This window comes from Triticum urartu, chromosome 1A (genome assembly GCF_056163025.1).
Source record: "Triticum urartu cultivar PI428250 chromosome 1A, HENAU_Tu73, whole genome shotgun sequence".
In the NCBI taxonomy this organism is placed as follows: domain Eukaryota; kingdom Viridiplantae; phylum Streptophyta; class Magnoliopsida; order Poales; family Poaceae; genus Triticum; species Triticum urartu.
In genome coordinates, this window is record NC_141873.1 from 18,013,471 (window position 1) to 18,026,859 (window position 13,389).

Genomic DNA, 13,389 nt, shown 5'->3' on the forward strand with positions numbered 1-13,389 from the left:
GTATGGTTGCCCTCCCTTTCCCCCACTATATATAGGGCCAAGGGAGAGGGGGAGGGCGCAGCCTTGCCCCTTCCTCCAAGGAAGGGTGCGGCCAAGGGGGGAAGGAGTCCATCCTCCCCAAGGCACCTCGGAGGTGCCTTCCCCCTTTAGGACTCTCCCCTCCTCTTGTCCCTTTGGTGCATGGGCCTCTTGGGGCTGGTGCCCTTGGCCCATATAGGCCAAGGCGCACCCCCTACAGCCCATGTGGCCCCCCGGGGCAGGTGGCCCCACCCGGTGGACCCCCGGGACCCTTCCGGTGGTCCCGGTACAATACCGGTGACCCCGAAACTTGTCCCGATGGCCGAAATAGCACTTCCTATATATAATTCTTTACCTCCGGAACATTTCGGAACTCCTCGTGATGTTCGGGATCTCATCCGGGACTCCGAACAACTTTCGGGTTACCGCATACTTATATCTCTATAACCCTAGCGTCACCGAACCTTAAGTGTGTAGACCCTACGGGTTCGGGAGACATGCAGACATGACCGAGATGACTCTCCGGTCAATAACCAACAGTGGGATCTGGATACCCATGTTGGCTCCCACATGTTCCACGATGATCTCATTGGATGAACCACGATGTCAAGGACTTAATCAATCCCGTATACAATTCCCTTTGTCTAGCGGTACGATACTTGCCCGAGATTCGATCGTTGGTATCCCGATACCTTGTTCAATCTCGTTACCGGCAAGTCTCTTTACTCGTTCCATAACACATCATCCCGTGATCAACTCCTTGATCACATTGTGCACATTATGATGATGTCCTACCGAGTGGGCCCAGAGATACCTCTCTGTCACACGGAGTGACAAATCCCAGTCTCGATTCGTGCCAACCCAACAGACACTTTCGGAGATACCTGTAGTGTACCTTTATAGCCACCCAGTTACGTTGTGACGTTTGGCACACCCAAAGCACTCCTACGGTATCCGGGAGTTGCACAATCTCATGGTCTAAGGAAATGATACTTGACATTAGAAAAGCTTTAGCATACGAACTACATGATCTAGTGCTAAGCTTAGGATTGGGTCTTGTCCATCACATCATTCTCCTAATGATGTGATCCCCTTATCAACGACATCCAATGTCCATGGTCAGGAAACCGTAACCATCTGTTGAGCAACGAGCTAGTCAACTAGAGGCTTACTAGGGACATGATGTTGTCTATGTATCCACACATGTATCTGAGTTTCCTATCAATACAATTATAGCATGGATAATAAACGATTATCAAGAACAAGGAAATATAATAATAATCAATTTATTATTGCCTCTAGGGCATATTTCCAACAATATGCTCATGTACTCCACCCTGCCAGGAACCACCACCCTCTTTAGCCACTGGTTCATGGGGATGAGGTCCTTCGCACCCTCTGCGCCGACAATGACATGTGCTCCTCGGCCGGCTCTGTCCCACTCCGTCTTCATTATCTTGTCATCATGGTGGACGACGGTAAGCAACAATGAGAGATGATCATTGGCAGTGCAAATACCACTAATCAGAGCTAGCAATCATCAGTGATCACCGATCAAAGTTAACACTGATCAGTGCTAATAGTGATCAATGCAAACAATGGCCAGATCTAAAAATGATAAGAGCAAACAATGATCAGAGCAAACAATGATTAGTGCTAACATATCATTCCAAGTGCACATGCCAAATTCATTGTCCTACTCTAATCATGTATGTCCTACTACTATTTTTGGCCTCCAAGTATGTCCTACTAGCATGCACATGCAATGTCCTATGTTGATCATGCATTCAAGTAGCCTAACAACATCAAGAATAACATGCAACACACTTGCATAACATACACACTATGTTGATCATCTTATGAAGACATCACTAACATACACAAGAAGAGCAACAACAGAACAACACACACACTAAGAACAATGCTAAGAACAGCAGCATGAACAATGTGGAGTGAACAAACTAACAATATGGCAGTAACAACATGAAGAACAATACTAACAACAGCAAAACAAATGCTAAGAAGATCACTAACAACAGCAAAACAATACTAAGAACATCATCAACAGTACCATTTGGAGTGAACACACTAGCATTCACCGTCATCAATCTAATCTAACACTAGCATTCAACACAAACATCACAAACAACACCAACATGATAGGCAAAAACAACATCAACATGATAGGCATGCACACAGATTCATCCCCAAAACAATGGATTCGGATCGAGTCCGCTCGAATCGAATCGAATCAAATCCGATGTCCACAATCTAATCTACCCTAAGAAACCTAACTATGAAGCAAGGGGAGATTAGATGAGCTTACTGTGGGGGTGCCGGTGGAGCATACGCCGGCCGTGGAGAAAACCCCGACGGGAAGAGGGGTGCCGCCACCGAAGAAGAAGAACCGACCGTTTCGATGGCATGTGCCCTCGACCTCGTCACACACTGGCTGGACGAGGACCCCGACGTCCTCAAGCTCCCCTTCCCTAGCCGCTGGGTTGACCCCGAAGGCTGAAATCAATGGTAGAGAAGGCTTTAATAAGAATTTGGCCATGAGAGACCTTCTTAAGTATTGCAAAAGAAGGGGCCTGCTGATAGAGCTGGGCGGGGAGGCGATACTAGTTATCAATTCAGAGAGAGGCCGGGCCCGTAAGCTAGCCCCCTTTAAAAGCCATTCCTCATTAATAAGGATTTGTTACGCGCGATATGCCGACGACTTACTACTAGGAATCGTGGGTGCCATATTTCTTCTCATAGAAATACAAAAGCACCGGACATAGGGGAGAAAACCCTCGAATGGGGGTAAAAATACCCTCATAAGAGGGACCGACAAATGACGAAGCCGGAGCGAGCGGCAACGCTGCTACATTGGCTCAAGGCGACAACATGGTGTAGAATGAAGAGGGTGCACGGATTTCTGAATGGTGCATAATGAATGCACAAAAAGTCTGGAGTTGTAATAAGTTATTAAAATTTTGAATAGCCGGTGTAACAGATGATTTTTTGTCCGAAACTCTGATACTTCGAAAGAGAGTGTCCAGTTTGTACACGAAGTGCATTCAGTTTTTGCCGTAACCATCTCTAATTTTTTGCACATGCCATGTGGGTGAAATGATGATACCATGCCAAGTTTCAACCTTTTCAGAGTTCATTTATAGTGTTTTTCAATTTTAGGGTCATTTAGTTCAAAACAAATCAGTAAATGCATCAAAAATATCAAGTTATGTCAGAAAGGGTTGAAAGTTGACGATGTGGCGTTGAATGATGCATAATGAACGCACAAAAAGTCCGGAGTTGTAATAAGTTTAAAATAATGAAGTGCCTTTGTAACAGATGAGTTTTCGTCCGAAACCCTGGTACTTCGAAAGAGAGTGTCCAGTTTGTACACGAAGTGCATCCAGTTTTTGCCCTAACCATCTCTACTTTTTTGCACATGCCATGTGAGTGAAATGATGATACCATGCCAAGTTTCAACCTTTTCAGAGTTTATTTGTAGTGCTTTTCAATTTCAGGGTCATTTAGCTCAAAACAAATCAGTAAATGCATCAAAAATATCAAATTATGTCAGAAAGGGTTGAAAGTTGATGATGTGGCTTTGAATGGTGCATAATGAACGCAAAAAAAGTCTGGAGTTGTAATAATTAATTAAAATTTTGAATAGCCGGTGTAACAGATGAGTTTTCATCCGAAACCCTGATACTTCGAAAGAGAGTGTCCAGTTTGTACACAAAGTGCATCTATTTTTGCCGTAACCATCTCTACTTTTTTGCACCGATTCGTAAAAATATAAAAATATATCCCCTCTATAAAGAAATATAAGAGCATTCAGATTACTAAAATAGTGATCTAAATGCTCTTATATTTCTTTATAGAGAAATACATCAAAAATACATTGATCATCAATGATCTTTTTGTGTACAATCTGAATTGACAATATGAGTCCTCACTGGTTTAGAAACCGGAGAAAACTCATATTGTGGCCACACATTTTACACATAGAGTTCAATGAAGACCAAGTGGTTATGATAGTTTGAGAAGTAACATATTTAAGGTGGTAAAATCTCTGTTAGCGGAGCGAGGTGTGACTAAAAACCGGCTACAACTAAAAACGTCTAGTACCGGTTTGTGGTATGAACCGGTACTAAAGGTGCTGGTGGGGCCCCAGCCGGACCACGGCGTGCCACAACCTTTTTAGTAGCGGTTCGTGGCACGAACCGGTACTAGAGGTTCGCCACGAACCAGTACTAACGTGCTTCACATTAGGTCGTTTTTCTACTAGTGTGTAGGCATTCAAGTAGTCACTAATTAAAAGCTAAAAAGAGCTGTAGAAAGCAAATGCTAAAAAGATACTAACATTCAGGTTCCATATCGGTGCAATGGTGGTTTTGTGCACTGGTATTATCAATCATTAACTTAAGTTGTCCATCAACAACAGAACTACAATGAATCCATGTATTCAGTTATTTGCTACTTCTACAACAAGGGCTTGAATGGCATCATTATGAAAATTTCATCAGGAGACATTGACCTGACCAGCTGACCATAAGAAAGTGTAATAAGAAAAAAAACTACGCAAGACTTGACTTCTCTTGAACTTGCCTAGTGCCAATTACAGTCAACTTCAGTGCAGGAAAAAGGCAAAAGAAACTCCCGTGGCCGCACCCTTCATCTTATGCCAAAAGTATGACCAAAATTCGAATGGAATCATTATCAAAATTTCATCAGGAGACATTGGCCTGACAAGCTGACCATATAAAGGTGTAGGAAAAAAGGGTAAGATACTCTACACAAGACTTGGCTTCTCTTAAACTTGCCTTGCACTAATTCCAGTCAACTGTCAGTATGGGAGAAAGGCAAAAGAAAATCTCATGGTTGCAACCTTCATCCTGTGCCAAATGTATGACCAATATTTTGTGCTCACCAAATAACTACAGGCCAGCCCTTCAGCTCTGTTGCCTTCATCCCCAGTATACCCAAACTTGTACCCTCCATCCACACGAACCAGCAGAGATGCGGCAACACAGTCATTTTGGTAATATATCTCAAGTGCTCGATCTTATTATCCTCCCAGGCAGAACCATGCTGTCAGAGGATTTTCATGAAGAACAGGGCACCCTGAGTTTCTTATATGGACTGTGTGTGGAGTGTCACTTGTATGCATCTGTATATGCAACATATCATCTCAAACATTTCCGACTCGAGAATCTTAAACGGCTTGTACACCTGGGGAATACACTTCTTGCAACCCTGTGTCTTACATGTGGGGTCACAACATAGCTTACTGTTTCAGCTAGCTGCCTCCTGCCTGCCTGCTCAAAACCCGTGCAGCTCGTATACTGCACTATTTTATCCCTGGTTCAGTTTGCTCATCTTCTCTGCTTGTAAACTGCAGCTTTGACACCAAGTCATCCAGGATAACATATATTTCCTGGTTCTCAGGTTGCCTCTCCCTAGTTTTGAATTCGTTAGCAATCTCATTTAGATCCACAAGACGGTGTCCAGGACTGAACCTCTCATCGCTTTCCTTTATGATAGCCTTCACCCTGTGAGTATCTTCCCATCTTCCCGCCGAAGCATATACACTACACAACAGAGCATAGTGAGCACAGTTGCTTGGTTCCAGCTCGATCAACCTGAGGGCTATACGTTCCCCAAGTTTCCATTCCCCTCTGAACCGGCACAGCCCGAGCAAACCACCCAATGCACGTGCCTTCAGCTCCTCTGGCACGCTCTTCAAGAGGCCCTCTACTTCTTCCAAAAGGCAAACACTCACATACAGATTCGCCATGCACCAATAGTGTGCGAATGTTGGCCTGAGACTGTACGTCGTGGTCATCTGGTTGAAATATACCTTCCCGGCATCCAGGAGACCTAAACGGGTACACGCGCAGAGTACACCAATGAAAGTGACTTCATCTGGTCGCAGAACCCATTGGTCATTTGAACCATTCTTCCTTGAAAAGGCAGGCGCTAGATATATCAAACTCGAAAACACATGGAGCCTAACTGAAAAAACGGACTTCTGTTCGAGTGTCTACGGTTGAAATGGGGTCCTGTTGATCGGGAGGGATCTTGTGTACCTACGGTTGAAACGGGTCCTGTTCATTGTGAGGGGTGTGGCGTACCGTAAAACGGGACTCCACTGGCTACTGTTCATCCACTGTCTACTGCCTCTCGCTCCAGCCTTCACGGGGTACTGTTTATCCACCGTCATCCTCCAGGATCCACTGCCTACTATTCATAGAGCCTCCACGGGGTCCTGTTCATCCACCCCCAACCGGCTAGGGTGTGCAGCCTCATCGGGGTCATGTTCATCCAGCGGCAACCGCCTACTACCACGGGGTTTTGTTCATCCAACCCCCACCGGGAACTGTTCATCCAAAGCCAACCAACCGGCTCAACTCACCACGTCTCGCCTCGTTCTATGCACCGCACGCACGGTACCAACGGTCACTGTTCCTCGAGAGGCAACCCAATACCGGTTGGCTACGTTTCGCATGTGGGCTTGATCGGCTTCAGTAAGCAGCAGTAGCGATCCATCGCTCGGGTTCAGTTAGCAGCAGCGAAGGACTCGCTTGGATTCAGTAAGCAGCGAATGAATCGTTTGGGTTCTGTTAAGGGATCGATCGCTCGGGTTCAGTAACGTAGCTAGTGTAATCGCTCGGATTCAGTTAGCCAATGCCCTCGCACACACACATAAGAGAGAAACACGCAAGCGACAGTGCATCGCTCGGCCCTGACCATCCATCGTAACCGGGAACTCCCTGATATTTTCCTCGCTCTCGCTTCTACCATGATTTTTTTCCATCATGGACGGCCCAAAGAATGTCATGCAGGCGCGTCTCCGGCTCGTCTAGGACGAAAAACCCATTTTCTGTCATGATTTTTGTCATAGAAGTAGGAGCCCACCACATCTATGATGATATGTGTATTTGTCACAATTGTCGTCATAGAAGTGTCATAAGCATGACAGAAAAACTTATCGTTCGGGCCAAAATGTCACGGATGTGTCTTTTTTCTATAGTGCTAGCTGGTGGATCTGTGTGCGTTGTCTCACCATAAAGAAAATACTGGTAGTCGTAGTACAAGATAGTCACTTAGTCAAAGTTGGCTTGTTGCAGCTAAACTCCACAGCACTCTTTTGATAATGATGCATATGTAGTTAGTTCTGATGTACGTGTTGCTGAGTACCTTCGTACTCATGTTTTCTTAATTAAACTATTGCATAGGAGTTCCCCAACACTACAGGTGGTTTCTACCAAGACATCAATGATGACGAGTAGCTTATTTTCCCAGCTACAATCGTGTGCCCTTAGGAGGGTCTATAGATAGTCACACTTGCACTATAGGAATCAGGAACTTTGTCGTCAGCCATGGCGGACAGCAAAGGCATAGCTGGCAGACGGCAAAGGCCTTTGCCATCCGCCAGCAGACGGCAACAGGTCCAGATAAATGAGCTATGGCAAAGGCATCTTTGTTGTCAGCTGGCGGACGGCAAAGTAACTGGACGGCACATGTGTCAGCTATAGGCCGTTAGTGGGTTAATGGCGTGCTTTGTCGTCTGCTGGCAGACGGCAAAGACCTTTGCAAATTTGCCGTCTGCCAGCGGACGACATAGCGGTCCACGTGGCAGCACCTGGGGGGCTGGCCCATTTGATTTCTTTGCCGTCTGCTGGCTGACGGCAAAAATACAATGGTCTTTTCCGTCTGCCAGCAGACGACAAAGCATCCAAATAGCCAGCCTATTGCCCTAGGTTGCACAGGCAACTAACACGTGGCATATTTGCCGTCTGTTGGCTGATGGCAAAGCTCTTTGGTCACGGGATCAGAATAACATTCTGATCACAACATGAACTTTCCAAGTAACGCATCTGACCTTCCCCGAGTACTAGGTTGAACTTCAGCTAAAAGGTGTCCAAATGGGGCTTGCGATATATCATTGGAAAGCTATGGACATCAGTGTCATGACCCAAGTTAAATTTTTGGCAAAATGTAAGCGGTTTAAAAGCAGTTTTGAAAACCGTTTTTTCTTCATACAAAAAACATGAATCGTATTTTCGATCGCATTTTTAAACCGTTTATCGGAATGAGGCAAATAATATGGTGTTGGAAAGCTGCTGCAAAACCGCTCCTTCTATATGTTGAAAGTTTTCTCTAATTCCCTATGGTTAAAGAGTAATTCGGAAAATCGTAGAATTTCGCAAATGGAACACCCGAGTTTGTATTTTCGATGCCATTTCTAAACGGCTAATCCAATTGAGGCAAATAATATGGCGTTGGAAAGCTTATGAAAATGCGCTGCTTTCTTTTGTTAAAAGTGTTTTCTAATTTTGAACGGTTTAAAAGTAATTTAGAAACTGATACAAGTTCCACCGAGTTCGTATTTTTAAGCTAATTTTTTAACCGTACGTCCGAATGCGGCAAATGATATGGCGTTGGAAAGCTTGAACAATTGCAAAACTTTTTTGTATATATTGTTTGTCCTAATTCCTTACGGTTTTAATTAATTTGGAAAATGGTTAAAAACGTATTTTTCTCGTAATTTCTACAAACTTTATCGGAATGAGGCAAATAATATACCTCTGAAAAACTACGGAAAATGCGAAACTTTTCCATGTTCATGGTTTTCTCTGATTCCTATCCGTTTTCCTGTAATTTCGAAAATGGCGAGATCATTCGTTCTGCCTTTATCGCGAAACAGATTCTTCGAAAATGCACCGCATGAAGAACCTGAATTTCTCGGCGCGTGTACCTGAACTTCACTCTGTTTTTCACGTGATTTTTTTGTTCGTAGGTCTCCATCCACTGCTCGTAACTCTCCATCCACTCACCAGAATTGAGCAAGTGATATACCGGTGGAAAGCTGTTGTAAGCACATAACTTTCCCGTGTTGATCATTTTTTCATACTCGCGATGGTTTTAAAAGTTTTTTATCTGAAATTCATTCAGCGCAGTAGTTGAACTTCATGCTGTTTTCACGTTGAACTTCTGTGACGTATTTTTGTTTGTAATTTCCTCATCCATTCCGTCAGTGTTACACAAATGATACTCCTTTTGTACAAACCTCTCTGGCAATATTTTTTTTAACTTTCTTTGACCGAGGAGTTGCACTTATAACAACAAAACTTTTAGTCTTTTCTTTTGTATTCTTTTTTTAATATAAAATGCACACCGTGTAGTACGTGAACTTCTGGCAGTTATCAATCGAACTTCTCTCGGTTACGTGAAAATATTTGAGTTTTTATAAATATTTATCTGAATTTCTTAATCCTTTTTTATAAAATGTTGAAGCGCTCTATTTTTAAAAGTTGAACTTCTTGTTTTTTATTTTTGAACTTCTTGTTTCCAATCTTTAATAACGAGGAAAATCTGAGTTTTCTATAATCATCGAATTTCTTCATCTTTTTAATATGGACTTCCTGATTTTATTTCTTTAATCTTTTTATGAAATTTTGAAGCACTCTATTTTTAAATGTTGAACTTCTTGTTGTTTTATTTTGGAACTTCTTTTTTTCATTCTTCAATAACGAGAAAAATCTAAGTTTTCTATAATCATCGCACTTCCCGCTGTTTTCGCTTGAACTTCTACCATGTTTTTTGTTCGTAATTTCTCACCCGTTCATCAAAGTTGCACAACTGATATATGGTGCCGATTGCCTCTCTCACAAGAAGTTTTTGAACTTCCCCGTGCTGAGCACCTGAGCTTCTAGCACTAAAATTTTTACACTTTAACTTTTTATTCTATTTTCTCATATGAAAACACACACCGTGCAATACGTGAACTTTTGGCTGTTATCACTTTGAACTTCTCTCTATTTCACTTTGGTAATGGAAAATATTTGAGTTTTTTATAGACATCGAACCGCTCTAACTTTTTTTATTTAAACTTCTCGGTGTGTTTTTTAGAAATGTGAAAATTAGAGGTTTTTAGAAAGATCGAACTTCTTTGTTATTTCTAATAGAACTTATTGGTCTTATTATTTTGTAACCGGAAAAAACTGAGTTCAAATAAATATCAAACTGCTCTTCTTTTAAAAATTGAACTTCTTTGTTTTATTATTTATTAGTGAGAAAAAACTAAGTTTTTAATATGCATTGAACTACTCCATTTTTTAAATGGAACTTCGTGGTTTTAGTCTTTAGTATCAGGGAAAATCTAAGATTTTTATAAAAATCAAAGAACTTCATTTCTAAAATTCATTATTGTTTATTGAACTTCTCGATTTTTTAGGTGAGCTCACTTTTTTCATATAGAAGTAGTGGCTTCTATTTTTTTAGACATAAAATAATTCATTTACTTTTATCGTTCTTCTCTTTATTTCTTTTAGAGAATATGCAAATCATCAACAAAGCGTGTGTGTTTGTGCACGCCATAAGAGCCGCTTTTCTGAACTGTTGGTGGTGTTTTTCTGGTGGCAGTTTTTGTTTTCACGAGCTCTCCAATTTTTTAGAATGTATTCTTTCACTTTGAAAAATTTAATTGCACCATTTTTACTATATATGAACTTACGCTTTTTTATATTTGATCTTCTCACGTGAAATTTAGAGAGAGAGAGAGAGAGTGGTTGAAAATTTTCTGTATCATTTTAGCTGAAATTAAAGACAACAAAATCACTAAGCTCACAGTTTTTTATTCTACATCTTGCATGCATTTTTTTAAAATAGGACTTGATTTGCAAACATATTTCATTATTTTTGTCCAAGTTTTCTACACCACAATCATAATTAGGTGAGCTCACTTTTTAGGCCCGGCGGTGATTTTTTATGCATCGTGAAAAGTCGCACTTTTTAGTGAACTTTATTGTTGTTTTATTTTTTTCTTTTTAGTACAATTGAACTGCGCGAGTTTCACATGCTGAACTTCTATCTTTTTAATAAACACAATGAATTGCTACAAACAATGTTTCTATAATACCCATAGTTTTTTTGAGAGTACCATCTCTGTGTTTAGGACAAAAAATAAGTAAATTAAACATAAATCACCGAGTTAATTTTTAGAGGCCAACGGGGGACGGTGGCCTGCTGTGTCGGCTTGCCTATGAAGTGACACGGCTCCAACCGGCGGACGCGGACGCCGTCCGGGCCTTCCATTACGGTACATGGCCTACACACCTCAGCAGGATCCACATCCCGTACCACATTTAACATGCCACACACATCTCACGTTACCATTTCTTCTCAATTACTGCATCAGGATGCAACCACAACAAGAGAATAGAAGCACATAGGGCCAAGTAACTAGCGTGCGTATTACAACAAGCAGAGCACTTCACACAACGCAGACATAACAACTAATGCTGCAGCAGCAGCATGAAACACGAGCAGGTTATGATAAGGAAAACAAATCTCCGCGTTAATCGGCCATGAAAACGCCTATATCAAACAGACAGTTGTTTCCATTCCCAGAATTACAAACCAGCACGCGAGCACTCAGCACGCAGACCACGACAACAAGCAAGCTAAGCTTTCTCATATCTACAACAAAGCTTATCTTTTGGTTAAACACTAGCTTCTCTCTCTGTATACACCCGCTGCAAACAAACCGCAGGCAAATAGTGGGGGAGGCCATTCTATGGTGATATGCACTCGAAAAAAAAATACATGAATCAACTGCACTCAGCGGGGTCGGTCGAGCGAATTAGGGGGGGCACACTTCACAGTTCACACCCAACAAATGGTTACAACTTTATTACCTGTCGTAGTAGGACACACTTCATAGTTCACACCCAACAAATGGTTACAGCTTTATTACCTGTCGTAGTAGTAGTCTCCAGTGAGGAAAGATGTTAGTAGTGAGCACCAACGTGGCGACAATAACTGATCTACCACTGTGTTTGGAAGCTCTGCCTTTGCTTTCGCTGCACGACAGATAGGGGAGGCATGGGTGAAGGTCAGGGAGATAAGCCAGGAAAGGTCGCTCGCCGTCACGCAAGAAGTTCAGAGCTCTCTGTCAAAATATGGTATTCCACGAACATTACACATGGAGACTGCAGCAGCATAGCGCGCGCAACCACAACGGCTGGGCAGGCAATCAAGCATTTGTCAGCTCAAATCAACGACCACAACTGCTATTTTTATTCAGTCTGGCCTGCTACTTCTTCATAGTTCGACCTGCTATGGAGACCTCGACGCTAAGGATGTAGCCAGTCTCGAACGCAACTGTTGCGTAAGGCCTCGATGCAGATGGATTGATGGCACCACGATTAAAAAAAGAACAACAAGGAGAGGTAGATGCCTGCACAGACTGCTCGCACTCTGTTTGATCTTCTTCAGCTACACACCGGCATGTATGCATTGGACCCGTGCGTTGGCAGTGACCTATCTTGCAAGCTCGAGGGTGGCTGAGGATGACACAGACAACAGATCACTGCTCACAGGAGCTCATCACTATAGACGGAGAGGAAGGTCAGGAGGGAAATGACAGGGGTCGCAGCGGGGCACGCGACCAGCTGCAGGTCAGACCTCCAGGAGCTGCAGGTCGAGGCCGGAGGGATGGGGAGGCGGTGGTTGGTCGTGATACGAGAACGACGACGAAAGGGAATTGCTTTAGGCTGCGGGGAGGAAGGATGCGCCACTTGTGAAATTGTAGGCGTCGATGGAGGAGGATGGCGGCAGAATGGATGGCCGCGATGAACTGGAGGCGTACTGGCCAGCTGGTGGAAGGCAGAGCTGCCACCGGCTCTGTGGAAGAAGGCCGGAGCGGTGTGTTCAAGGGCGGTGGAGGATGTGGGCCGTGAGCCGCGCCGACGCTGAGGGGAGGAGCTTGGCTCCCGACACAGGCTTGGATGGGCAGTGACGGCGCCGTGGTCGACCGGTGACCCCAGGATCCGGTCGCCCAAGGGGTTGGGTTCGATGGCTGGATCTGGGAGGAGGGAGAGCTGCATCTTGATCTGGCGCTGGATGTGGTGGTCTGCGGCTGCGCGCGGAGATTTACGGCACGGCTGCGGTGCACGGAAGCCAGGGCCGGTGGCAGCGCGGTGGGATCAGGGCGGCGGCAACGGGTGAGGATCGAGCGTGGATGGATGCCCCGGTGGTGCGTGAGAGGATCGATCGTGGGCTGCGGGTGGGGGTGGGCTGTTTTTTTATCGGGGCGCACCGGTTCGGGAGCATGACGTCGCACTTATATAAAGCCTACCGTGATCTAAATAATTATTCTAATTCTAAGATTAAAATAGTGTTGTCATATATATTTATATATATATATATATATATAAGCACGCTAAAATAAGCCAAAGCGTATTATAACTTAGCGTACGCTCCGGCCAATCGACCCCAACCGGCCATCACGTGCTAATTAGCCCGGAACAACCTGATGTACCGCCCTTCGTGAACTCCATCGTACCAACTTCATAAAATTACAACCAGATC

The 13,389-nt window shown here is 43.7% G+C and overlaps 1 protein-coding gene across 1 annotated transcript; it reads right to left on the reverse strand.

The window, feature by feature from the left end:
* Positions 1-5,362: 5,362 nt before the first annotated feature.
* LOC125532538 (pentatricopeptide repeat-containing protein At4g14820-like) lies at positions 5,363-12,905 on the reverse strand. The gene is made up of 2 exons (XM_087534914.1): positions 12,397-12,905; positions 5,363-5,975 (listed from the first exon to the last, which is right to left on the reverse strand). The coding sequence occupies exons 1-2, from the start codon at positions 12,903-12,905 to the stop codon at positions 5,363-5,365; spliced, it is 1,122 nt and encodes a 373-aa protein (XP_087391040.1).
* Positions 12,906-13,389: the final 484 nt, after the last annotated feature.

Excerpts from the sequence above, each read along its gene's own strand:
- LOC125532538 (XM_087534914.1), bottom strand. The coding sequence starts at position 12,905 with ATGCAGCTCTCCCTCCTCCCAGATCCAGCCATCGAACCCAACCCCTTG. Across the intron at positions 5,976-12,396 it reads GTCTATAGTGATGAGCTCCT|GAAGAATGGTTCAAATGACC; the intron begins GTGAGCAGTGAT and ends TGCCTTTTCAAG.